We start from the raw sequence: 26534 nt of genomic DNA, 5'->3' as shown, positions 1-26534 counted from the left end.
TTGGCAAGACCCCCCCCGGGCCCGACCCATGGCAGTGCCAAACTGGCACCCCCAGGGCATCCTGGCACTGCCAATCGGGCTCCCTGCCCTGTCCCTGGCCATCATAGGTCTCTAATGCCCTGCGAGAGTCGTCACCCCCCCCCCCCCTCCCTCCGGCCACCGGCGAGGTGCCGTCACGCTTGGCTCACATTTGTGTGAACCAGCACTAACCAGTGTTCTGCCGAGGTTCCGCAGGCTCGGCCATTGACCCCCCCCGGCGCCAGGTGAATCCGGCATCCGGGTATTTGAATGAACCTAATGGCTCATTTATATATGTAGATCTGCATCTCGCCCAGCGAGGGCAAGATCCAGATCATGCCGAGGCGGGTGACTCGCGATCAGTCTGGCGCGGAGCCCGCTGACTCGCGATCAGTCTGGCGCGGAGCCCGCTTTGGGACTCTCCCAGGATTCACCTGGCACGCCGGACGCAAAGCGATCGCTGAATCGCGCCCCATGGCACCCTCGGTCTAGCCTCTCAGCAGCCACACTATCACGCCCTCTCAGAGTCTGAGCGGTTGTAATGAGATCCCTCTCATTCTTCTAAACTCCAGAAAGCATCGGTCCAATCTACTCAATATCTCAGCATCGGGAAGTGCTCATCGCAGGAATCAACCTCATGAACCTTTTCATAATATGGCAAAAATCCCAGCCATGATCACTATCACTGAGACTAGCTTTTTAATCCCACATTTATTAACAAACTGAATTTAAATTCCACCAGAGCCATGGTGATTTGAACTTGTGTCTCCGGTGCATTTGTCCAGGCCTCTGGAATACTGGTTCAGTAACACTGCTCTTCTAATTTTCCCCATGTTTTTGTTCTTCTTGGAAGAAAATAACAATTGAAAAGCAATTCATGAAATGTAGAGCATTTTGAGACATTCAGACATGTTAAAGATGAGGCATAAATGCAGGTCCATTTCATATTGCAAGCAATTTTAAATAAGCACCATTATGTTTAGCTGCTGTACTTTGCTTATTGAGGGTTGCAGTAGCATTCTGCACCAAGAATAAAATATAATAAAAACGAGAAAAGTCCATTCCACCTAGCAGTGATGTTATGGTGGTGGTGGCTAATCATGTGGGGAGCACAAGCAAACGTATGTGGGAGGGGGTTCCCTCATTCAAAGGCACTCAGTGATCCAGCAACGATCCTGGATGGCCGGTGGGTGCCATATCGGCAGCAGCCACCCCTTCCCCACTTTCAGCTGCTGCCTCTTGATTGATCAGCAATTTTTTGCCAAGCGGGACTTCTGTCCCAGGGTCCTTCATCCCGAGGAAAGAGCCACCACTGGCCTGTAACGTGCCTGAGTAGTACATGACGCAACGTGCCTTCCTGCAATCGGCGATGGAGGACTCTCACTGGTTTCCACTTGGCAGGCAAGAAGCCATCACCTCCATAAGCTTCAGACCCGAAGCACATGTCAAAGTTACGTTAATCCATCTTTGGACATCAGAGGTGTAGGATCAGTTCATCAGGGAATCCTGATCAATTCAAATTCCCGGTAATGACCTGATAAATCCACACGGTTCACAGGTCCCTATAGAATGGCCCAGCATTTCTATTATATGCAGGTCAGGTTGTAAGCAACTCTGATCTATTGTTTATGACAGCTTGAGCTAGTATTAAAAATGCAATTCATCAAATGATCAATTCTAATCAAATAGGATATCCTTAACTGGCCCAAACGACTCCTGTTTTAAACATATTTAGATGTGATCATCAGAATTAATTCCGACTATCAAACAGAGGGAACACATAGAATATGTTACCACAAGCAACACATTTGTAATGAAGGACACTCACCATCACTATAATCAATTGCTGCATAGTCTCCAAGAAATAGGGAAGCAACAAAACTACTGACCAGAGAGATTCTCTACAACCAAAGAAAAAAAGAAATGTTAGTGCTTATGGACCAATAAAACACAAAAATCACTCTGCCAAAGGCATCCACTCAGCTCACATTCAATAAAGGGAACACAGATTGGTTAGGACTAACAGACTTAAAGTGAATCCTGCATGGAACACAAACCATTATGGAAGAGTGGGGGCGGCTTCCTGAGCCAATCTGAAGTCAGAATTTCTGTGAGCTTGATATTTGTAGACATTGGTTGTAAATTTACTCAGTCCACTCTCACCTTTCTGCTGATGTTTTTTTACACACATTCACAGAATTGTCCCAGGGATGAGGGACTTCAGCTCCATGGATAGATTGGAGAATCTGGGGTTGTTTTCCTTATGAGATGGTTGAGAGTGAATTTGGGACTGATGTTCAATACGATGTGTCTAGACAGAGTAGATGGAGAGAAACTGTTACCATTGGCGGAAGGGACGAGAGCCAGAGGACAGCAATTTAAGGTGGAATGTGGAAAAGCCTTTAACTTGGAGAGTGATCAGGACCTGGAATACACCACCTGAGCAGGTGGGAGAGGCATGTTCAATGTTGGCTTTCAAAAGGGAGCAGAATAAGAACGTGAAGAAAAAATATTTGACGGGTTACAGAGAAAAGGGCAGGAAAGTAGAGCTAGCTGATTTGGTTTGGCAGAAAACCAGAATGGACACAACGGGCTGAATGGCCCTCATTCCATTCTGTAACCATTCTGATTCTAAATGAAGGCAAGCAAGAAGGACCAATTTTACCCTTCAGATTTAACTCCAGTTAACATCAAGATCTGACAAAAAATTTCTGTCAGCTCAATAAAGAATAACACCACAGAGATCAGAGCTGTATTAATCTAAAATAATTATAGTAGAGAGTTACAATTTAAAGATAACACAGAAACAGTATTAAATAACAGCTTCAATTTAGACAGCAGTAGAAAAACCATCTTGAAGCTTTGGAGACTTCAAGGGGATAAAAAGCCACCATGCCAAAGGAGCAGTTATATTTGGACGGTTGATTAATAGGTAGCACGGTAGCACAGTGGTTAGACCATAAGATATAGGTGCAGAATTAGGCCATTCGGCCCATCGAGTCTGCTCCGTCATTCAATCATGACTAATATTTTTATCATACCCATTCTCCTGCCTTCTACCCATAACCCCTGATCCCCTTATTCATCAAGAACCTATCTATTTTTGTCTTAAAGACACTCAGTGATTTGCCTTCTGCGGCAAAGAGTTCCACAGATTCACCACCCTCTGGCTGAAGAAATTCTTCCTCATCTCGGTTTTAAAGGATCCTCCCTTTACTCTGAGATGGTGTCCTCTGCTTCTAGTTTTTCCTACTAGTGGAAACATCCTCTCCACGTCCACTCTATACAAGCCTCGCAGTAACCTGCAAGTTTCAATAAGATCCCCCTCATCCTTCTAAACTCCAATGCGTACAGGCCCAGCGTCCTCAATCGTTCCTCATACGACAAGCTCTTCATTCCAGGGATCATTCCAAGGTCAGCACATCCTTCCTTAGATATGGGGCCCAAAACTGCTCACAATACTTCAAATGGGGTCTGACCAGAGACTTCTCCAGCCTCAGAAGTACATCCCTGCTCTTGTATTCTAGCCCTCTCGACATGAATGCTAACATTGCATTTGCCTTCCTAACTGCCAACTGAACCTGCGCATTAACCTTAAGAGAGCCTTGAACAAGGACTCCAAAGTCCCTTCGTGCTTCTAGGGCAGCACGGTAGCACAAGTGGCTAGCACTGTGGCTTGTGCAGAGGGACCTGGGTGTGCTGGTGCACGAGTTGCAAAATGTTGGTGTGCAGGTGCAACAGGTGATTAAAAAGGCTAATCGAGTTTTGTCTTTCATTGCTAGAGGGATGGAGTTCAAGACTAGTGAGGTTATGCTGCAATTGTATAGGGTGTTGGTGAGGCCGCATCTGGAGTATTGTGTTCAGTTTTGGTCTCCTTTCCTGAGAAAGGACATATTGGCACTGGAGGGAGTGCAGAGGAGATTCACTAGGTTGATCCCAGAGTTGAGGGGATTAGATTATGACGAGAGGTTGAGTAGACTGGGACTGTACTCATTGGAGTTTAGAAGGATGCGGGGGGATCTTATTGAGACATATAAAATTATGAAGGGGATAGGCTAGATGCGGGCAGGTTGTTTCCACTGGTCGGGGAAAGCAGAACTAGGGGGCATAGCCTCAAAATAAGGGGAGGTAGATTTAGGACGGAGTGTAGGAGGAACGTCTTCACCCAAAGGGTTGTGAATCTCTGGAATTCCTTGCCCAGTGAAGCAGTTGAGGCTCCTTCTTTGAATGTTTTTAAGAAAAAGATAGATGCCTTTCTAAAGAATAAAGGGATTCAGGGATATGGTGTACGAGCCGGAGAGTGGAGCTGAGTCCACAAAGATCAGCCATGATCTCATTAAATGGCGGAGCAGGCTCGAGGGGCCAGATGGCCTACTCCTGTTCCTAATTGTTATGTTCTTATGTTCACAGCGCCAGGGTCCCTGGTTCGATTCCCCGCTGGGTCACTGTCTGTGTGGAGTTCGTACGTTCCCCTGTGTCTACGTGGGCTTCCTCCGGGTGCTCAGGTTTCCTCCCACAGTCCAAAGATGTGCAGGTTAGGTGGGTTGGCCATGATAAATTGCCCTTCGTCACCAAAAAGATGAGATGGGGTTATTGGGTTACAGGGATAGGGTAGAAGTGAGGGCTTAAGTGGATCGGTGCAGACTCAATGGGCCGAATGGCCTCCTTCTGCACTGTATGCTCTACATTCGGATTTCCTCAGCATTTCCCCATTTAGAAAATAGTCTATGCCTCCATTCCTCCTTCCAAAGTGCATAACCTCACACTTTTCCACATTGTATTCCATCTGCCACTTCTTTGCCCATTCTCCTAGCTTGTCCAAGTCCTTCTGCAGCCCCCCTGCTTTGTACTGTTGCTTCACAGCGCCAGGGTCTCAGGTTCGATTCCCGGATTGGGTCACTGTCTGTGTGGAATCTGCACGTCCACGCCGTGTCTGCGTGGGTTTCCTCCGTGTGCTCCGGTTTCCTCCCACAAGTCCCGAAAGATGCACTGTTCGGTAATTTGGACATTCTGAATTCTCTTCCCGTGTACCCGAACAAGCGCCGGAATGTGGCAACTAGGGGCTTTTTACAGTAACTTCATTGCAGTGTTAATGTAAGCCTACTTGTGACAATAAAGATTATTATTATTTGCGAATGGTCCGAGGGAGACTGGGAAGTTTCAACAGTGACTACTCATCAAAAGTACTTAATTGGCTTTAATGTCCTGAAGTTGTGAATTATATTTAGTATTATAGAATTTACAGTGCAGAAGGCCATTCGGCCCATTGAGTCTGCACCACCTCTTAGAAAGAGCACCCTACTTAAGCTCACGCCTGAGGAAGGAGCAGTGCTCCGAAAGCTAGTGATTCGAAACAAACCTGTTGGACTTTAACCTGGTGTTGTAAGACTTCTCACTGTGCTCAGCCCAGTCCAACGCCGGCATCTCCACATCATGGCTTCCCCTTTGATGGCATACTGCAGGTGTTAGCTTGATGAAAAGGATCCGACCCAACAATTCCTTTGTTGTTTCCAGATGGTGGCGAGTACGAGGAAAGTGCTTCACTTGCCCAGTCAAGTGTTGAATACCATGAGCCCCTTGAAACTTTCAGCAGATGGGAAAATAGCTCCTTAAATAAATTGGTCAAAGTCCCAAAAGGGACCCTCTCCATTTGTAAAAACCATAACATAAATTTGCACATGAATGCCAGTCACAGAATGTTTCTCAGACTAGAATTCACTGCAGTCACCCTGGATGAACCACCTTTTATCTGAAGAGAAGAGTAAGTACTGAAAACCTTTGCAGGCTGCACAACAACAGCCCAACTCCTTTTCAAAGAGTGAAGGATCAGAACAAAAAAATGTGATTGCCCACTTATAACCTTCAGGCAAACCTCTGAAAAATGCACAAGGTCATCACTAACAGCAGAAAGACATATTCCTAATAAGAGCTATTTCTTTGAAACATTATTTTTCTCTGTAAAATAAGATTTGTATATCGGAGTAGCCATTTGTTCATTTTTCATGTCTGAAAAATATGACACTGCAAATGGTAGATGAAAAGATAAATGAACAATAAGCTAGTTCCAATTCTCTGACTACTTTCATATAGTTTCTATGGGAGAACAGGACATTTAGCTTTAATTTTGGTTCATTGACTTGCACTTTTTTAGGAACATATCCAGAGTATCGCCTGCAATAACTTCTCTTTCTGCTCCTGCACCATTACCTATGTCCCCAATGATACACTATTAGCCCCTTCCTGTTTCACAGTTACGGGACAAATCTTTCTTCCCAGGACTAAGTCTCATGGTGGGGTTGGGGAGAGACAATATTTCCTCGCCAAGGAAACGTTTGGGAATTCACACAAATCCCATGACCTCGGCTACATTAGTGATGTAGTTGGGGGCTTCATTAATGATGTAGTTGGGGGTTTCCCGTGGTGGGGTGGGCTGGATGGCATGCTCGCTCCCTGCCTTCATATCCAGGCACCAGACAGCAACTGATTGAGAAGATGGCTAGAAGAGTTCAGGGAACTCCAGCGTCCAAATCCAGCAAAGCCTCACTGGGCATCGCCTCGACCAAGTGGAGGCCAGGAGGGGCATCCTCTTTCCAGCAGATGGGAGGAGGCCGAGCAGGGAGGCAAACCCTGCACGGGAAGAAATGTCCAGGCAGATAGTGTTGAGGACCTACAGCAGAGGACTGGTCTGCAATGAAGAAAATGGATGACCACATCCATGCTGCCAGGGTAAATGAACGCTCAGCTGCTCACATTCACCTCGTCAGGAAGTGGGAGTCGTAGACTTGACCAGCATTTGTTGCCAATTGCTAATTGCCTTTGAAAAGGTGGTGTTGAGCTGCCCTCTTGAACTGCTGCAGTCCCATGTGGTGTAGGTACACCCACAATGCTGTTAGGGAGGCATTTCCAGGATTTTGACCCAGCGTCAGTGAAGGAACGACGATATATTTCCAAGTCAGGATGGTGTGTGACTTGGAGGGGAACCTCCAGGTGGCAGTGTTCCCATATATCTGTTGCCCTGGTCCTTCTAAATCAGGCTTGTCTAACCTTTTCGCATGTGGGACCACAATTCAAAATTACCGCACTCAAAGTCATTGAGCAAATTTCAGAAGGTATGAAAAGAAACAATTTTATGTACAAAATAACACAACAAATAATAATCATACAGGTTTAAATGAAAAATCACCAGGCTCACAGAGACTGCAGCTTAATAGCTGGTAAATTCTTAAAAACAGAAAACTAATGCTGAGAAACCAGTTGGTTCAGCTGAGAGTTTACAGATACAAATCCAAGGACCTTTGACATATTGATCCCAGCAAGGCTGTAGTCACATAGCTTGCACACAAGAATTCAATTGATCATTATGCCTCTGCCGTCTATGTGTGTCTACAAAACACTGGACAACGGGGATGGGAGTATGAGTACCACAGGTCAGACACATCTTTATCATACTCATGTTGAGCAGTTAGTAGATAAGTAGAGACCAATATGTGCTTGGCGATATTATAATAATACAGACTAATGGTTATACTTGGTAATTATACTCATAGATTCCCTACAGTGCAGAAGGAGGCCATTCGGCCCATCAAATCTGCATCGACCCTCCGAAAGAGCACCTTATCTTGGTCCATGCACCCCCCCCCCCCCCCACCCCCCATCCCAGTGACCCCACTTAACCTTTTGGATACTAAGGGAAAATTTAACATGGCCAATCCACCTAATCTACACATCTTTGGACTGTGGGAGGAAACCGGATGAAACTTACGTAGACACTGGGAGAACGTACAAACTCCACACAGACTGTCACCCGAGGCTGGAATTGCACCCGGGCCCCTGGAGCTGTGGGGCAGCAGTGCTGATCACTCTGCCACCGTGCCGCTATACTCAAATGTAATGCATTATGTAATCCTGATTATTAGTTGTGAATGGACATAGATAACTTTTAAACAAATATATTCTTTTGATTGGTGTATGTTAATTATTTGGGAGATACACAAAACTATAATTGCTCTGTATTTTCTATGATCGGGGAGCTGGCAAGCCACCAATGGATGCTTAGCACCCCGACTTTAGCTGGAATAAAGTTCATGAACTGAACTGAAACTTTAAGTGTTGTCTGGTCAGTGGAGAGTGAGGAACACTATAGTTGAATAGGTATGAAACTCCCGCAACAATGAGTAATAAATAAAGATGAGCATTAGAGTGTAAAAGGGTGAGTGTGTGTATCCAGCTCACTCCCAGGCTCAGGTTCATCTCTCAGTAACTTTCACCTATAATAATCTTCATTATTGTCACAAGTAGGCTTACATTAACACTGCAATGAAGTTACTGTGAAAATCCCCTAGTCGTCACATTCTGGGTACACAGAGGGGGAATTCAGAATGTCCAAATCACCTAACAGCACGTCTTTTGGGACTTGTGGGAGGAAACCAGAGCACCCGGAAGAAATCCACGCAGACACGGGGAGAACGTGCAGACTCCACACAGACAGTGACCCAAGCCGGGATCGAACCTGGGACCCTGGCGCTGTGAAACAATGGAAGTGCAAGTGAATGCATGATAGTTTGTGTGGGTGAGGGTAAGTGAGAATCCAGATACTGGGAGTGAGCCAGGTCTATGGAGACAGTCTGCCCCCGCACTCTCTATGTATCCAGCTGACACTATCTGCTCCCACCCCCACTGCTCCGACACCAGTGGGCCATATGGCGGACGCCAGTGGGCCATGCTCCCTGGCACCTGTGCTCCCTGGGCCCCACTCCCCAGATCCACCCCTTGGCTTTTCGCTCCCTCGGCTCCGAATTCACCGCCGCTAGTGTTCGCTGTTCCGCCAATAACATAAAGTTTCTCTCACACATTTTTTGCTGATAGTGAGCCTACCAGCAGCAAACATGGGGAAGCAACAGCCCGTGATTGGAGGAGCAGCTCCATACAGATTCTTCCATTCAAAATTACCTGTTAAACTGGCATTTTGAAAACTGGCTCCAGGGGCGATTTGGTGGGGCTTGTGGGCCGCATTCGGCAATTGTTCAGGAGGAAAGAAAAACCCACTGCATCACGGTTTAGCAAGACCTCCCTGGAGAGACAGGTCCTGGCCGTCTAGGACCATCAGGGGGTGCTCTATCCTCAGGATAAGGACCAGAGGTCACCCGGCCTGCTAGGTTACCAGGGAGGACAGCGCATGCGGCAAACAAAAAACGGACTGATCTGCAGTGCAGGAAAAGGATGGATGATTTCATTGGGCGGCACGGTGGCTAGCACAGCTGCGTCACAGCACCAGGGTCCCAGGTTTGATTCCCCGCTGGGTCACTGTCTGTGCGAAGTCTGCATGTTCTCCCCGTGTCTATGCGGGTTTCCTCCGGGTGCTCTGGTTTCCTCCCACAGTCCAAAGATGTGGGTAGGTGGATTGGCCGTGCTAAATTGCCCCTTAGCGTCCAAGGATGTGCAGGTTGGGGGGTTACAGGGATAGGGCGGGGGAGTGGGTGCTCTTTCAGAGGGTCGGTGCAGTTCCGATAGACCGAATGGTCTCCCTCTAAGCTGTAGGAATTCTATGCTTCAATGGATTTCATCTGCCCCACCAGGTAAAGTCAACTTTCTCCTCACTCCAAATTGACACTCTCATCAGGGCTTCAGTCCACAGAAACTTTCCATACTACTACCAAAAAAGATATCAGCGCAGACTGTCTGATAAACTCTTTAACATCACCATCTCAAGGTCACTTCCTGCACTAATGGCATCTTCAGCCCTTACTGTAGAGGACTCAACACACACAGCAGACATGCATGCTTATGATCTTTATTTCATCCGTGGTGTTCACAGTCAATCCATCGGTCTTTATGCACGACAAGATCGCCCACAACAAAAGGCAGTGATCCCATTCCAGAGGGGCGGTTGCCAGAGTTGAGGCAAGCCTCCCCTTACGAGAAGCAGGCTGGAGAAGGCAGAGACCATTCCTGCACAGAAGACGAGATTGGTGTCGTCCAACACGTTAGTGAGGGTTCATGCAACAGCCATCAGCCATACACGGACAATGACTAAGTGGGCTGTCTAGCCAATGACTGATTATCTCTTTTCTCTATTCCAGACACCAGCAAGAAAAGGTAGAGGCATATCACTAGCCCAGAGGCATAGGAGTCCCAGCCCCACATTCTGGCTGTCCTTCCAGTGGTCTTTCCCTTTATCCCAGTTTTTAAAAAAAATTAATATATCCAATTCTTCTGTCCGTGTGGAGTTTGCACATTCTCCCCCTGTCTGCTGGGTCTCACCCCCACAACCCAAAGATGTGCAGGTTAGGTGGGTTGGCCACAAAAAAATAATTGGGTACTCTAAATTTTTTTATTTTTTTTAATATATCCAATTTTTTTTTTTCTAATTCAGGGGCAATTTTAGTCTGGCCAATCACCTACCCTACACATCTTTTTGGGTTGTGGTAGTGAGACCCATGCAGATACAGAGGGAATGTGTACACTCCACACAGACAGTGACCCGGGGCCGGGATCGAACGTGGGTCCTCAGCGCCGTGGAGCAGCAGTGCCACCATTTATCCCACACAGTTAGCAGCACATTGTATCTATTGGGTAAGATCAGTTTCTGCAGGGGCACAGCATATGAGTGTTGAGTTCCTGATAATCGCGAATTGGAAGTGAATCATAGTTTCCCATTGGAATCAATATGAAAGCTAGAGTTAGGTTCCTTTGGACATTATGCATCTGGAAAATACTGTACCTTACGGGTGAGCACTGTGCATTCCTAGCAGAAGTAACTTGTAAAATAAAAATCATCACTAAATACAAAAGAAAAGCAATATACAAATTAAACTTATACCTTTAGATTAACCAGGCTCCATCTCATGGCAGAGGTTGGTCGGTTCAGTTCGCAGCTGCCTGCATTAATTGACTTCTGCCATTAGATGGAGCCCAGGACGTTGTGCGAGTTTAGGAGTGAAACTAGAAGCAGGAACCAGTAGCCAGGAGCCACTGAAGAACAAACCCCGAGGATACAAGTAAGACAGAGGCCAGGAGAAAAGAGGAGGGGAGTCGGAATGGGAGGGTGCAACTAAGGCCATGGGGCCGGAATCCAACAGGATTTGATAGGGTAGATACCGAGTGGGCGTTTCCACTTGTGAGCGAGACTAGGACAGTTTAGGAATAAAAGGTCTACCGTTTCAGACGGAGATGAGGAGAATTCTTCTCTCAAATGGTTGTTAATATGTGGAATTCTCTTCCCCAGAAAGCAGTAGAGGCTTGTTCAGTGAATTCATTCAAGGAAGAGTGAGACAGATTTTTGATTGGCATGGGGTAGAAGCCACAACTAGATCAGCCATGTTCTTACTGAATGGTGGAGCAGGCTCAAACGGCCTAAACCTGCTCCCAGGTCCTATGTTCGGCAAGAGGGAGGGTGGGGGGAAGGGAGAAGAGAGTCAGTAAGACCAAGGATGAGTTGACAAGTGTTATAACCTGCCTGCTTACCATTGGCTGGGGACTAATGACAATCCCACAATCCTGTGGGAGTATGAGCTTCCCCAATGAGTTGGGGGGGGGGGGGGGGGGGGGGGGGGGGGGGGCGGAGAAATCATTAGCAGGCTCCCTGTATAAATAAAGCTGGCCAGTTTGGAACCAGCAGGAAGAAGTAAGCAGCAAGTGAGGTTGCTGCTGTTGTGTATATATATGTTATTGTAAATAAATGTTATTTCTTTGTATCCTTGAAACTCATGCTGGATCCTTCGTGGCCCTCACAAAAACAAGTATGGGACTTGACAAGGTTGAGTACTTAGCAAGGCTTGGAGAGGCAAGGGTGGGAGCGGGAGGAAGAGGGACTGAGGGAAGCGAGTGGAAACACTGCAGGAAAAGTCATTTGACTCGGCAGGAAGTCTGTGGCAAACAACATTAGTTAAACTGGCAACGTTAAATGGATATACTTGCACTACTTTATTAACAATGTTAAAGTGAAACAACATTATGTGAGTCATCTTTAAGTGAGGATTTCCATTTCTAGCACGAGTGCTATGATGCCTCAGACCTTCATGCTGAGGTCCATGTCCATGGAAAGTGGTCACCTGCATGGAGCATCAAGCAGGCAACCTCATCAAAGCTCAGGATTGAGAACAACCTTACTTTGGTCATCCAATGCCTTAATAAAGTTCAGCAGAGCTCTCCCCAGCTATTGGTTAGAAGTTAAGTGCAGATGGACCATGGGAGGAAGACAGAGAGAGGGCACATGGAAGTGCGGGGGGTCTACTCCATGCATTTTAGGTGGATTGGCCATGCTAAATTGCCCTTAGTGTTGGGTCGGGTTACTGGGTTATGGGGATAGGGTGGAGGTGTGGGCTCTTTTCAAGAGCCGGTGCAGACTCGATGGGCCGAATGGCCTCCTTCTGCACTGTAAATTCTATGATTCTATGATTTTCACTCCCATGCCCCACTCCATCTTCCAGTCTGAGCCCCATCTGCTTCTGTCTGTCGCGATGGTCATGTCCACTCCTGGAGAGTAGCAGATTACAAACAGCCTACCTCTACATCTGCTGGAGCTCCAGGAGTTACACCACATAGAAGCAGTAGAAAATTAAAAATAAAAGATTTGTAGTTTTGCAAATGTATTTATTTGAGGTTTTTTTGAACCACAAACCTATTTCTATGGTCCACTGCCTCATTATTCTAATACTTCCCCACAACATGCTAAGGTGCATTCTGCCTTGCGAGGAATTGTCTGCAAGAGTTCACAAACTAAAGGGTGTCCTGCATCGGTCCATCTCTGGAATTCCTGGCAGCTAAGTGTGTGGCTACAGGTGGCCTCGCCACAGGTGCTCCTCCTCTAGCTTCTCGTTTCTTCTCTTATTCTGCCAAGGATGTAGAGTGCACATCACCTTCCTCCTCCTGGGGCTCCAGTCCTCGCTGCAGTGCAATGTTAATCGAGGTGAAACAGATCACTACCGTTCTGCAAACCTACATATTACAAGTGCCAACTGACCCCGAGAATACTGCCCTTAGTGACAATAAACAATCATCAAGCTGCAAGTGTGCATTCGGTCAGTAATAAATAGCTGTTATTCAACTTCACAGTCATGTTTTTTACTTTACCTCAGTTTTCTTGTAATCTTCAGGGTTCTTCTTGTTGATCTTTGCAATTTGATTTCCAGTGAAACGCTGTGAGATGCAAAACATACAAATATTTAGGCACCGACCTAAACCAAGCCGAGCTCAAGTGTTCATTTCAGGCAAGTGAAGTGAAGCATACAGCAGCTGAACACAATTTAAATCCTTAATGACTAGAAACTGCGGCAAATGATTTGATTTGAGCAGCGCGTGCTATTAAAAATCAGTTCCTCTTGCTTATGTTCAGAGATTTGGTCAGTAGCATCCAAACACTGATAGTCTATGTGAACAAACTCCAACCTTCATTTACCCTAAAAAGGTTTAAATGCAATAACAGGGCGGGCAGCATGGTGACACAGTGGTTAGCACTGCTGCCTCACAGCGCCAGGGATCCAGGTTCAATTCCGGTCTTGGGTCACTTCTGTGTGGAGTTCGTACGTTCCCCTGTGTCTACGTGGGCTTCCTCTGGGTGCTCCGGTTTCCTCCCACAGTCCAAAGAAAAGCAGGTTAGGTGGATTGGCCATGCTAAATTGCCTCTTAGTGTCCAGGTTAGGTTATGGGGATAGAGAGGGGTGGACAAGGGTAGAGTACTCATTCGAAGAGTCGGTGCAGACTCGATGGGCAGAATGGACTCTGTGACTAACTTGGTAGAGTTTTTCGAGGAGGTCACAAAGATGATTGATGCAGGTAGGGCAGTGGATGTTGTCTATATGGATTTCAATAAGGCCTTTGACAAGGTCCCCCATGGCAGACTGGTACAGAAGGTGAAGTCACATGGGATCAGAGCTGAGCTGGCAAGATGGATACAGAACTGGCTAGGTCATAGGAGGCAGAGAGTAGCAATGGAAGGGTGCTTTTATGATTGGAGGGCTGTGACTAGTGGTGTTCCACAGGGATCAGTGCTGGGACCTTTGCTGTTCGTAGTATATATAAATGATTTGGAGGAAAATGTAACTGGTCTGATTAGTAAGTTTGCAGACGACACAAAGGTTGGTGGAATTGCGGATAGCGATGAGGACTGTCAGAGGATACAGCAGGATTTAGATTGTTTGGAGACTTGGGCTGCGGGATGCCAGACGGAGTTTAATCCGGACAAATGTGAGGTAATGCATTTTGGAAGGTCTAATGCAGGTAGGGAATATACAGTGAATGGTAGAACCCTCAAGAGTATTGAAAGTCAGAGAGATCTAGGTGTACAGGTCCACAGGTCACTGAAAGGGGCAACACAGGTGGAGAAGGTAGTCAAGAAGGCATGCTTCATTGGCCGGGGCATTGAGTATAAAAATTGGCAAGTCATGTTGCAGCTGTATAGAAGCTTAGTTAGGCCACACTTGGGAGTATAGTGTTCAATTCTGGTCGCCACACTACCAGAAGGATGTGGAGGCTTTTACCAGGATGTTGCTGGTATGGAGGGCATTAGCTATGAGGAGAGGTTGAATAAACTTGGTTTGTTCTCACTGGAACAAAGGGGGTTGAGGGGCGACCTGATAGAGGTCTACAAAATTATGAGGGGCTTAGACAGAGTGGATAGTCAGAGACATTTTCCAAGGGTAGAGGGGTCAATTACTAGGGGGCATAGGTTTAAGGTGAGAGGGGCAAGGTTTAGAGTAGATGTACGAGGCAAGTTTTTTTTATACAGAGGGTAGTGGGTGCCTGGAACTCACTGCCGGAGGAGCTGGTGGAAGCAGGGTCGATAGTGACGTTTAAGGGGCATCTTGACAAATACATGAATAGGATGGGAATAGAGGAATACGGACCCCAGAAGTGTAGAAGATTTTAGTTTAGACGGGCAACATGGTCGGCGCAGGTTTGGAGGGCCGAAGGGCCTGTTCCTGTGCTGTACTTTTCTTTGTTCTTTGTTCTAAGACTCCCAAAAGCTTTTAAATGTGGCTTTGCACAGCTGTGTTATAAAGCAGTAGTGTGAAGTCAAACCAATGGAAAACTATCACCTTGAGGAGATTGACACAGCCTGACAGAACTGAATCTACCATTTCATCACTCCCTTTGTATTCTGTGCGTTTTGTGCTTGTTGTAATTCAACTACATCGCAGCTCCTGAAACTAGCCTATAAATTTCTTCGGAATAGTTTGGACCAAATGATAATTTTCAGCATGTAGCTTTAAAAATTAAACTTTATATTTAATTAGTTCTTTGTAATGGATCCATAACAAATACTTCTACAGTAATCCGATTCCAAAGTTGTTTGTTAATTCAGTATTCTAACTGCTAACAATTAAGGCACAGCTACAAATTGTCAGGGTACGAAGTAAAGGAATGCAGATCAGCTGGTAAAAAATCCTTTTCCCTGAAGACTTGCGCGGTTTGCAAATAGTTTGCCTAACATGCAAGGTGTTAATATTTCAGAACATGCTAGTGAGGTAAAGCCCTGAGAACGCCAAGCTGAACCATCCCTCATTTGTGTTTTTAGATTACAGAATTTAATTGCCAGTTAGAATCATAGATTCATAGAAAGGTTGCAGCACAGGAGACCATTCGGCCCATCTTGTTCATGCCAGCCCGAGAACACCCTTTATAATCCCAACCTCCTGTATCCAGTCCAAAGCCCTATAACGTACAGCACTTAAGGTGCAGATCCAGGTACCTCTTAAAAGAGTTTGTGGTCTCTGCCTCCACCACTAACTCGGGCAGCGGATTCCAGATAATTTGTTCCAGAAATGGTATAAATCTACATTAAGTACTGAATCGGTAAATATCAAAGTCTGTCAGAACATCTGCCCACCTCTTCACTTATTGGAGACTATAGCACCACTCTGCTGAGGCAATCGATTTAAACAAACCTCATACGCACGCGATCCAGTGATGTCAGCAAGATTCTGTGGACCTCCAACAGATTTTTCTAGTTGCAGGCATTCTTCGGTGGTACTGGAGTCCATCCAGATAGGAGATTCTTTCACAGCAAAACTAGTCTGAAGAGTAAAGCAGGGTAAAAGAATGTGAATTATTTGAATAACGCTTGAGTCCTCTCCCACATTAAATCATGGCTGATGTGTTTCTCATCCCCATTCTCCTGCCTTCTCCCATAACCCATGGTCCCCTTATTAATCAAGAACCTATCTGTCTTAAAGACACTCAGTGATTTGGTCTCCACAGCCTTCTGTGGCAATGCGTTCCACAGATTCACCACACTCTGGCTGAAGAAATTCCTCCTCATCTGTCCTAAAGGATCGTCCCTTCAGCCTGAGGCTGTGCCCTCGGATTCTAATTTCTTCTACTCGTGGAAACATCCTCTCCACGTTCACTCTATCCAGGCCTCGCAGTATCCTGTAAGTTTCAATGGAATCACCCCTCATCCTTCTAAACTCCATCTAGTGCAGACCCAGAGTCCTGAACCGTTCCTCATACGACAAACTGTTCATTCCAAGGATCATTCTTGTGAACCTCCTCTGGACCCACAGCTAGCTTGCAACGCAATGAGAGAGAGAAGCATAGAGGAGGTAGAGGCTAGGCATCTACAGCAGGTGTGTCCCAATGTTTAGTAATGCCCCCTTGAGTTCATGCTGGAAGCCATGTGAGGTAGGCAAGAGGTCTTGTTCCCGGAGGCTGGCACAAGAAAGCTACCCAAGTCAAACCAATCCTGATCTCCTTATGTCTCTCACAGTGCCGCTGTGGAAGAAGTGGATGCCAATGTCTTGCAGCATCACTGGGATCCTCAGAAAACATGGAATCCACAACCCCAGCACCGTCACATAATTCAATCCAACCTCCATCAGCGCAGATACACTTACACTCAGACCGGTCCTCGCACCAAGTGAAAAGAGTTTCACGAGCAAGCAGGACGAGTGAGAGAAGGAGTGACGGCTGTGAGCAGTCTCCATTGGAAGGTAGAGGATAAACAAAATCATGTTCAACTGGGAGCAGAGACACAACCTTGAGTCACAAGAAAGGAGGGTTCACTTTGATCAGCAGCATGAGACGTGCGGCCACATGTCAGAGTTCCTGAGGCAGTGTGAAGTCATTTGTTGTAAATGGAGGAGTTCATCAGCTCAATTCACCACCAAGGCTCAGTTTTGAACTCATAAGCTCCTCCTTGAGAAAGTGGCCAACCTCATGGAGAACTATAGTCAGCAAACCCTGAATGGTTGCAGGAATACATAGAATGTATGCAACACTCAATAGCATTGAGGGTTCAGTGATGCGGATAGAACAAATGTGCATGTAGATGCCAGTAGAGCCCTAGTTGGTGCTGCCAATGATCCAGAGCACCATCAGAGGACTGAGGAAGTCACTATGAGGATGAGGGCGTCATCGCTCATGAAGCACCATCATTTACCATTGGCCTCCTTGGCGTCTCTGACCAAGGGACGGGCTACGTAGTATAGTCCTGTGACGGAGGCTGACCCTGCATTGATGCTGATGCAGCACCCTCTAGAGGTACCCCCACAAGCACCTCCAAGAAGAGGACAACTACCGCAGGTATCTCAACCTCAAGCAGACACACTAACAGGCTTTCCCCACCTCATCCAAGGCCACCAAAGGAGCACCACATAGGAGAGGACAAGAGCAAAGATCGCCACATCTTTAATTGCACTCAATGGTTCACTTGGATGACTTTCATTTGTGATTGCATAAATTTGTTACTTATTAACTGTATTGCCAATGTTGAACCATGATTCAGTTGTATGATCTTCCATTCTTTAATAGCAAAACTAAAAAAGAGGGAAAAAGTATTCGAAGAGAAACAATGGTCTCTGAACATGGACACTGGGATCACTGTACCATGCATTGTCAATACGAATAGAACTATTCAAAGTTATATGTTTAATGTAGGTGGCCTCACAGGCAGAGCAAAGAGACTGCCAGTGCATGCAGGCCTGCTGGATGAGTAGCACTTAGAAAGTGCGTGGATCAGGTATGTCCCAGCATTCACACCACCCTGATGAGTATTTTGACTCCTGAGGCAGCTCCAGCCATCTCGCTGCAAGCATTCTGCCCTGCATTCTCCTCCTCTTCTTCGGCTTCCGCCTTCTCTTCCAATCAACCATCTTCATTTAATGCTTCATCTTCTTCAATGTCAACAACCCTCAGGTGGGCCATGTTATGAGAGGGCAGCAGACCTGCATAATGTAGGAGACCCTTACAGGTGGGGTGTACAGTCTAGTGACTGAAACCACATCTTTAGAAACCTGATAACCTGCTCAATGGTGGACCTTGCGATCAATGGCTTCAGCCTTGGAGTCACGTAAAGGTGTGAGCAAGCATGTTTTCTGAGCTCCACGAACAGCTCAGCAGCATTAGGCTGTGACCTTTCTCCTCCATCTTAAACCCCTTTCTTTAAACATCCCATACATGCATTGCCCCCATCCCCCTCCCCCTCCCACACCAGACCATGTCTTTCTTCTTAAACTTGCTCCATTTTGTCACACTCTCCCTCCCTTCAGTTCTGAAGAGCCAGAGGACGCGAAACATTAACTCTGTTTTCTCTCCTTACAGATGCTGCCAGCCTTGCTAAGCTTTTCCAGCATTCATTGTTCTTGTTTCAGGTTCCAGCATCCACAGTATTTTGCGTTTTTTCATTGTCCCCGAGACGCCAAACACTGAGATTTGATTGTGGCATAAACAGAAGTGGCACTCTGGACTGCCAGAAGATGAAGGATGCTTACTGTACCTCCCGCTTTAAGGGGCCATAATCTTTGGAAAGCCATGGCCCCCTCAACTAGCTGAGTGCACTCAGACCCCTTGCTTTGCTAACCATAAGACATAGGAGTAGGCCATGCAGCCCATCAGGTCTGCTCTGCCATTCAATGAGATCATGATTAATCTGATATGATAATCCTTAACTCCACTTTCCCGCCTAATCCCCATTACCCTTGATTCTCTTACTGATTAACAATCTGTCTATCACAACCTGAACATACTTAACGAGCCAGCCTGTACAGCTCTTTGCAGTAAATAATTCCACAGATTCATTCCCCTTCTGAGAGAAGAAATTTCTCCTCATCTCTATCTTAAAGGGCGATCCCTTGCTCTGAGCTTGTGCCCTCTCATCCGAGACTCTCCCCCAAGGGGAAACAATTTCTCAGCATCAACCCTGTCAAACCCCCTGAGAATCCTGTGGGATGGAATCTCCGCCGGCGGGATTCTCCGTTTTATCGGAAGCCCAGGGGTTTCCCAGCGGTGTGGGGCTGCCCGACAATGGGAAACCCCATCGACCAGTCGGCGTAACGGAGCATCCTGCCGGCGGGGTAAACCTGAAATGTGGCTCGCCGGGGCATCTGGTTTTTCTAGACAGTACTGAAGAACAGAGGAAACCCCGGCAGAAAAAAACTGCAGTTAGAAACAACGCCTGCTTAAAAGAGGAAGCACCTCAGAGTTAATGGGCCATGAAGAGCTATAAAAACAAAGCTAATCCTCCTTTGAAATAGCCTGGACCTGTCAATCAAGAGGCTTGTAAACAGTAATGGTCTGTGAAGATGAATATAAACAATGCAGTTCCTCGCAAATGAAATGTAGAGAAAAAAGCATTTCAAAGGTTTCCAACACATCAGGGGGAAGACTATTTAACTTCTTTTTTAAAAATAACTTTTAACGTTTTCACAAAATATCAACAACAAAATGTAAAAGGAACCCAGTAGACTTAGGTACAAAACAAAACAAAACCCCGTACCCACCTCCCCCCATACATAAATAATAAATTAACACCCCGAATCAACACATAGCAAATATATACACCCCCTCAGATCCTCCAGTATAGACAAACAAAAATAAAATAGAAGGCCCCCCCTCTCCCCCCCCACCCTCACCACCCCCTCACCCCCCCCACCCTCACCCCCCCCACCCCCCCACCCTCACCACCCCCTCACCCCCCCCACCCTCACCCCCCCCACCCCCCCACCCTCACCCCCCCACCCCCCTCATCCCCCCACCCTCACCCTCCTCACCCCACCCCCCCACCCTCACCCCCCCACCCTCACCCCCCCACCCCCCCTCACACCACCCCCTCACACCACCCCCCCACCCCCACCACCCACACCCCCCCAACCTCAAACACCCACCCCCCCACCCTCACCCCCTCACCCCCCACCCGCTTCCTCACCCACCCCCCTCCTCACCCCCATCCCTCTCACCTCCTCACCCCCGCTCACCCCCCTCGTCACCCCCCTCAACTCACCCCCCCCACCCCCCCTCACCCCACCCCCCCTCACCTCACCACCCCCTCACCCCCCACCCCCCTCTCACCCCCCCACCTCACCCCCTCACCTCACCACCCCCCTCACCCCCCCACCCACCCCCCTCTCCCCACCCCCCCTCACCCTCACCCCCCCCACCCCACCCCCCTCACCCCACCCCCACCCTCAACCCCCCACCTTCACCGCCCCACCCCACCCCCCACCCCCCCGCCTCCCACCCCGCCACCCACCCCACCCCCCCCACCCACCCCACCCCCACCACCTCCACCCCCCCACCTCCACCCCCCCTACCTCCACCCCCCCCACCCCCTCCCACACACCCCCTCCACTCCCCCCTCCCCACCCCCCACGCCCCCACCCCCCCCCCACGCCCCCACCCCCCCCACTCCCCACCCCACCCCTCCCCCCCCACTCCCCACCCCACCCCTCCCACCCCCCCCCCCTCCACCCCCCTCCCCTCCCACACACCCCCTCCACTCCACCCTCCCCACCCCCCCACTTCCCGAAATCCCCGAACTCCCTGAGGATCTGGCATTACCCTCACCGGGTCCGCCACATACAGCAGCAAGTCGTCCGCATAGAGCGACACCCTATGCTCCTCCCCACCCCGCACCAACCCCCTCCAGTTCCTCGACTCCCTCAGTGCCATAGCCAGGGGTTCAATCGCCAACGCGAAGTGCAAGCTGGACAAGGGAGACTCCTGCCTCGTCCCTCGATGCAACTGAAAGTACTCAGACATCCTCTTGTTCGTGGCCACACTCGCCATCGGGACATCGTACAACAGCCTAACCCACCTGACGAACCCTTCCCCAAACCCGAACCTCTTCAGCACCTCCCACAAGTACCCCCACTCTACCCTATCGAAAGCCTTCTCAGCGTCCATCGCCAACACTATCTCCACCTCCCCGCCGGCATCATAATAACGTTCAGGAGCCTCCGCACATTCGCGTTCAGCTGCCTCCCCTTCACAAACCCCGTCTGGTCTTCGTGGATAACCTGCGGCACCCAATCCTCAATTCTCGTGGCTAAGACCTTTGCCAGCACCTTGGCATCTACATTTAACAATGAAATCGGCCTGTAAGACCCACACTGCAGGGGCTCCTTGTCCCGCTTCAGGATCAAGGAGATCAGTGCCCGGGACATCGTCGGGGGCAAAGCCCTCCCCCTCCCTTGCCTCTTTGAAGGTCCAAACCAGCAACGGGCCCAACAGGTCCACATATTTTTTGTAGAATTCGACCGGGAAACCGTCCGGCCCCGGTGCCTTCCCCGCCTGCATGCTCCCGATCCCTTTGGCCAGCTCTTCCAGCCCAATCGGGGCCCCTAATCCCGCCACCAGTCCCTCCTCCACCTTCGGGAACCTCAATTGGTCCAGAAAGCGGCCCATCCCTCCCTCCTCCAGTGGGGGCTCGGACCGATACAGTTCCTCATAAAAGTCCCTGAAGACCCCATTGATGCCAACCCCACTCCCTCCCCTATCCTTAACTCCCCCGATCTCCCTAGCTGCGTCCCGCTTCCGAAGCATCTGGCTTGCCTTTTCCCCATATTCAGAAACCGCCCCCTGGGCCTTCCACCACTGCGCCTCCGCCTTCTTGGTGGTCAACACGTCGAATTCAGCCTGGAGGCTTTGCCTCTCCCTCAACAGTCCCTCCTCTGGCACCTCCTCGTACCTCCTGTCTACCCTCACCAGCTCCCCCACCAGCCTCTCCCTCTGCTCTCTCCTCTCCTTGTGGGCCTTAATGGAGATCAGCTCTCCCCTAACCACCGCCTTCAGCGCCTCCCTGACCAACCCTACTCGGGCGTCCCCATTATCGTTGGCCTCCAGGTATCTCTCTATGCTTCCTCGGACCCGCTCGCTCACCTCCTCGTCCGCCAACAGCCCCACCTCCAAGCACCACAACGGGCGCTGGTCCCTCTCCTGCCCCAGCTTTAGGTCTACCCAATGCGGGGCATGATCCGAAATGGCTATCGCCGAGTACTCGATATCCTCCACTCTCACTATCAGCGCCCTGCTCATAACAAAAAAGTCGATCCAGGAATAGGCCTTATGAACGTGCAAGAAGAATGAAAATTCACGAGCCCCCGGCCTTGCAAATCTGCAAGGGTCCACCCCTCCCATCTGGTCCATAAACCCCCTCAGCACTTTAGCCGCCGCCGGCCTCCTACTCGTCCAAGACCTGGAGCGGTCCAGTGCCGGATCTAACACCGTGTTAAAGTCCCCCCCACCATTATCAGGCCCCCCACTTCCAAGTCCGGGAACCGACCCAACATGCGCCGCATAAAACCCGCATCGTCCCAGTTCGGGGCGTACACGTTGACCAGCACCACCCTCTCCCCTTGCAGCTTACCACTTACCATCACGTACCTGCCACCATTGTCTGTCACAATGCTCGACGCCTCGAACGACACCCTCTTCCCCACCAAGATCGCCCCCCCGCCCGATTTTTGGCATCCAGCCCCGAATGAAACACCTGACCTACCCACCCCTTCCTCAATCTTACCTGGTCTGCCACCTTCAGATGTGTCTCCTGGAGCATGACCACATCCGCCTTCAGCCCCTTCAAGTGCGCGAACACCCTGGCCCGCTTAATCGGCCCGTTCAGTCCCCTTACATTCCAGGTTATCAGCCGGATCAGAGGGCTACCCGCCCCCCTCCCCCGCCGACTAGCCATAATCCCTCCTCGGCCAGCCACACACCTGCACCCCATGCCCAGCCCGTTCCCCACGGCGGCAGACCCCCGTCCCAACCCCCTCTACTCACTCCAGCTCCCCCTTGACCATACCAGCAGGAACCCGGTTCCCCATCCCCCCTCCAGCTAGGACCCCTCCTAGCTGCTTTGCTCCCCCCATTGCACTCCCGCAAGTCAGCTGACACCTGCTGACCCCGGCCACTCCCGCCTCTCCTTCGACTCCTCCCATTGTGGGACTTCCCCTCCCCCTCCATTACCCACCAGCAGGCTCTCCGCCTCCCCCTTCCATCCCAAGCGCGGGAAGAAAACCCGTGCTTCCCCGCCCCCTCCAGCCTTCAGCGCAGCGCCTTTTACAGGCCCAGTCCCCTCACCCCGACTTGGTCCTCCCCGTCCCCCGCGGGGCCCCATCCCCCCTACCGGCCATCCACCCCCTACTCCGTTTACTTGCCCCCCCTCCAAGAGCCCACCCAACAGACTCAATCAAAACAGTGCCCAACCCACCCTAACCAGCCACACCGAATCAAAAAGAAACAAGAACAAAGAACCCCCCCTCAAAATGTAACACAGCAACAACAATCCCCGACCATCCCCACGCCCTACCCCCCATCCCGACCCTCAGTTTGTGTCCAGCTTCTCGGCCTGAACAAAGGCCCACGCCTCCTCCAGGGACTCAAAATAATGGTGCCGGTCCTTGTAGGTGACCCAGACACGCGCCGGCTGCAGCATGCCAAACTTCACCCCTTTCCTGTGCAGTACCGCCTTTGCCCGGCCCTCTTCTTCGCCACCTCCGCGCTCCAGTCCTGATATACGCGAACCTCCGCATTCTCCGACCTGCTGCTCCTCTCTATCGTGGCCCACCTGAGTACGCACTCCCGATCAGCGAACCAATGAAACCGCACCAGCACCGCCCGCGGCGGCTCGTTAGCCTTGGGCGTCCTCGCCAGCACTCTATGGGCCCCTTCCAGCTCCAGGGGCCCCTGGAAGGACCCCGCTCCCATCAGCGAGTTTAACATGGTGACCACATCGGCCCCCCACGTCCGACCCCTCCAGCCCCTCCGGGAGGCCCAGGATCCGCAGATTCTTCCGCCTCGACCGATTCTCCATCTCCTCGAACCGTTCCTGCAATTTCTTGTGGAGCGCCTCGTGCGCCTCCACCTTTACCGTTAGGCCCAAGATCTCGTCCTCGTTATCAGAGATCTTTTGTCGGACCTCGTGGATCGTCACCCCCTGGGCCGTCTGGGTCTCCAGCAGCTTATCAATAGAAGCCTTCATCGGCTCCAGCAGGTCCACTTTGAGCTCCCTGAAGCAGCGCTGGATAACCTCCTGCTACTCCTGCGCCCACTGCATCCACGCTGCCTGGTCCCCGCCCGCCACCATCTTGCTCTTCTTCCCGGGCCGGGGAAGCACGGGTTTTCTTCCCGCGCTTGGGATGGAAGGGGGAGGCGGAGAACCTGCTGGTGAGTAATGGAGGGGGAGGGGAAGTCCCACAATGGGAGGAGTGCGGAGGTGGCCAAGAAGAGGGCCGGGTACAATCGGGCTAAGGCGGCTCTGCATCGGAAGGGGGTGAAATTTGGAATGTTGCAGCCGACGCGACTGTGGGTCACTTTCAAGGACCGCCACCACTACTTTGAGACGCCGGAGGAGGCGTGGACCTTTATCCAGGCCGAAAAGTTGGACTCGGATTGAGGGTCGGTTGCGAGGGGATGTGGGGAGGGGATTGATGTGATTGTTGTGTTTTGGGGGGGATGTTCTGTTCTGTTTGGTACTGGGTTTTTTTGGGTGCTGGGTGGGGTAGGGTGAAATGGTTCGTAGTGGGGGTTTGGTGGGAGTGTGGTCGTCGGTGGTTGGGACCGCTCTAGGTCCAGGACGGGAGGGGAGGCCTGAGGTGGCGGAGCTGGGATTAGGCCGCGAAAGGGAGCTGCGGCAGAGAGGGGCGGGGCCGGCTTGGTGGAAAACGCGGTCTTTTTCCCCCGCTAGGGAAGAAAGGGGCGGGGCCGGGGGAAAGGCGGTGTTGGAGAGGAGCACCCGCTGGTGGACAGGATGGGGGGGGGGAGGAGAGGAGATTCTCACACTGGGGGGGTCGATGGAGTGGCGGGAGCGGCCGGGGTCAGCAGGAGTCAGCTGACTTACGGGAGTGCTATGGGGGGAGCAACGCAGCTAGGGGGGGGCACCTGGTTTTTTTTGGGGGGGGGGGGACTGGGTTGCTGCTGCATTGGCCAAGGGGGAGGGGGAGCTGGGCCTTTAATACGGTACTGGATCCAGCATTGGACCGCTCTAGGTCCAGGACGGGTAAGAGGCCGGCGGCGGCCAAGGTGTTGAGGGGGTTTATGGACCAGATGGGAGGAGTGGACCCATGGAGGTTTGGTAGGCCGGGGGCCAGGGAATTCTCTTTCTTTTCCCACGTCCATAAAGGCTACTCTCGGATAGACTTCTTCGTTTTGAGCAGGGCACTAATCCCGAGGGTGGAGGACACGGAGTATTCGGCCATAGCCATCTCAGACCATGCCCCGCACTGGGTGGAGCTCGTGCTAGGGGAGGAGAGGGACCAGCGCTCGCTGTGGCGCCTGGAGGTGGGTTTGCTGGCGGATGAGGTGGTGAGCGGGCGGATTCGGGGGTGCATTGAAAGATACCTAGAGGTTAACGATAATGGGGAGGTGCAGGTAAGGGTGGTCTGGGAGGCGCTGAAGGCAGTGATTAGGGTAGAGCTAATCTCCACTAGGGCCCACAAGGAGGGGAAGGAGAGGAGAGAGAGGGAAAGGTTGGTGGGGGAGATTTTAAGGGTAGATAGGAGGTATGCAGAGGTCCCCAAGGAGGGACTACTCAAGGAGCGGCAAAGCCTCCAGGCCGAGTTCGACCTGTTGACTACCAAGAAGGCAGAGGTGCAGTGGAGGAAGGCGCAAGGGACGGTGTATGAATACGGGGAGAAGCCTAGCCGGATGCTGGCACACCAGCTTCGGAAGCGGGAGGCAGCGAGGGAGATTAGGGGAGTTAGGGATAAAGGGGGGAACACGGTGCGGAGTGCGGTGGGAATAAATGGGGTATTTAGAGACTTCTATGAGGGGCTGTATAGGTCTGAGCCCCTGATGGAGGAGGGGGGGGGTGCGTCACTCTTTGGACCGGCTGAAGTTCCCGAGGGTAGAGAAGGGGCAGGTGGCAGGGCTTGGGGCACCGGTAGGGCTGGAGGAGCTGGCTAAGGGGCTGGGGAGTATGCAGGCGGGGAAGGCACCGGGGCCAGATGGGTTCCCGGCGGAATTTTACAGGAAGTATATGGACCTGTTGGGCCCACTACTAGTGAGGACTTTCAATGAGGCGAGAGAGGGAGGGGGGTCCTACCCCCGACGATGTCCAGGGCGCTGATCTCGCTGATCTTGAAGCGGGAAAAGGACGCTTTACTGTGTGGGTCGTATAGGCCAATCTCTCTCCTCAACGTGAACGCGAAGGTGTTGGCTACCAGAATTGAGGACTGTGTCCCGGGGTGATCCACGAGGACCAGACGGGTTTTGTGAAGGGAAGGCAGCTAAACACCAATGTGCGAGGCTCCTAAATGTAATCATGATGCCTGCAGTGGAGGGGGACACGGAGATAGTGGTGGCTA

General features: G+C 50.4%; 1 protein-coding gene across 1 annotated transcript in view; it reads right to left on the bottom strand.

Annotated features, from left to right (window-relative positions):
• Positions 1 to 26534, bottom strand: part of xylb (xylulokinase homolog (H. influenzae)) — a 305630-nt gene that overhangs the window by 262684 nt on the left and 16412 nt on the right. Inside the window, exons 6-8 of the mRNA XM_072508129.1 lie at positions 15903 to 16031; positions 13090 to 13155; positions 1847 to 1919 (exon numbers count right to left, since the gene is read on the bottom strand). Coding sequence (XP_072364230.1) covers positions 1847 to 1919; positions 13090 to 13155; positions 15903 to 16031 — 268 coding nt within the window. The remainder of the gene's footprint in view (positions 1 to 1846; positions 1920 to 13089; positions 13156 to 15902; positions 16032 to 26534) is intronic.

Source organism: Scyliorhinus torazame, chromosome 6, assembly GCF_047496885.1.
Source record: "Scyliorhinus torazame isolate Kashiwa2021f chromosome 6, sScyTor2.1, whole genome shotgun sequence".
NCBI classification, from domain to species: domain Eukaryota; kingdom Metazoa; phylum Chordata; class Chondrichthyes; order Carcharhiniformes; family Scyliorhinidae; genus Scyliorhinus; species Scyliorhinus torazame.
The sequence above is the reverse complement of the archived record's forward strand: the minus strand, read 5'-3'. Positions and strand labels throughout refer to the sequence as shown.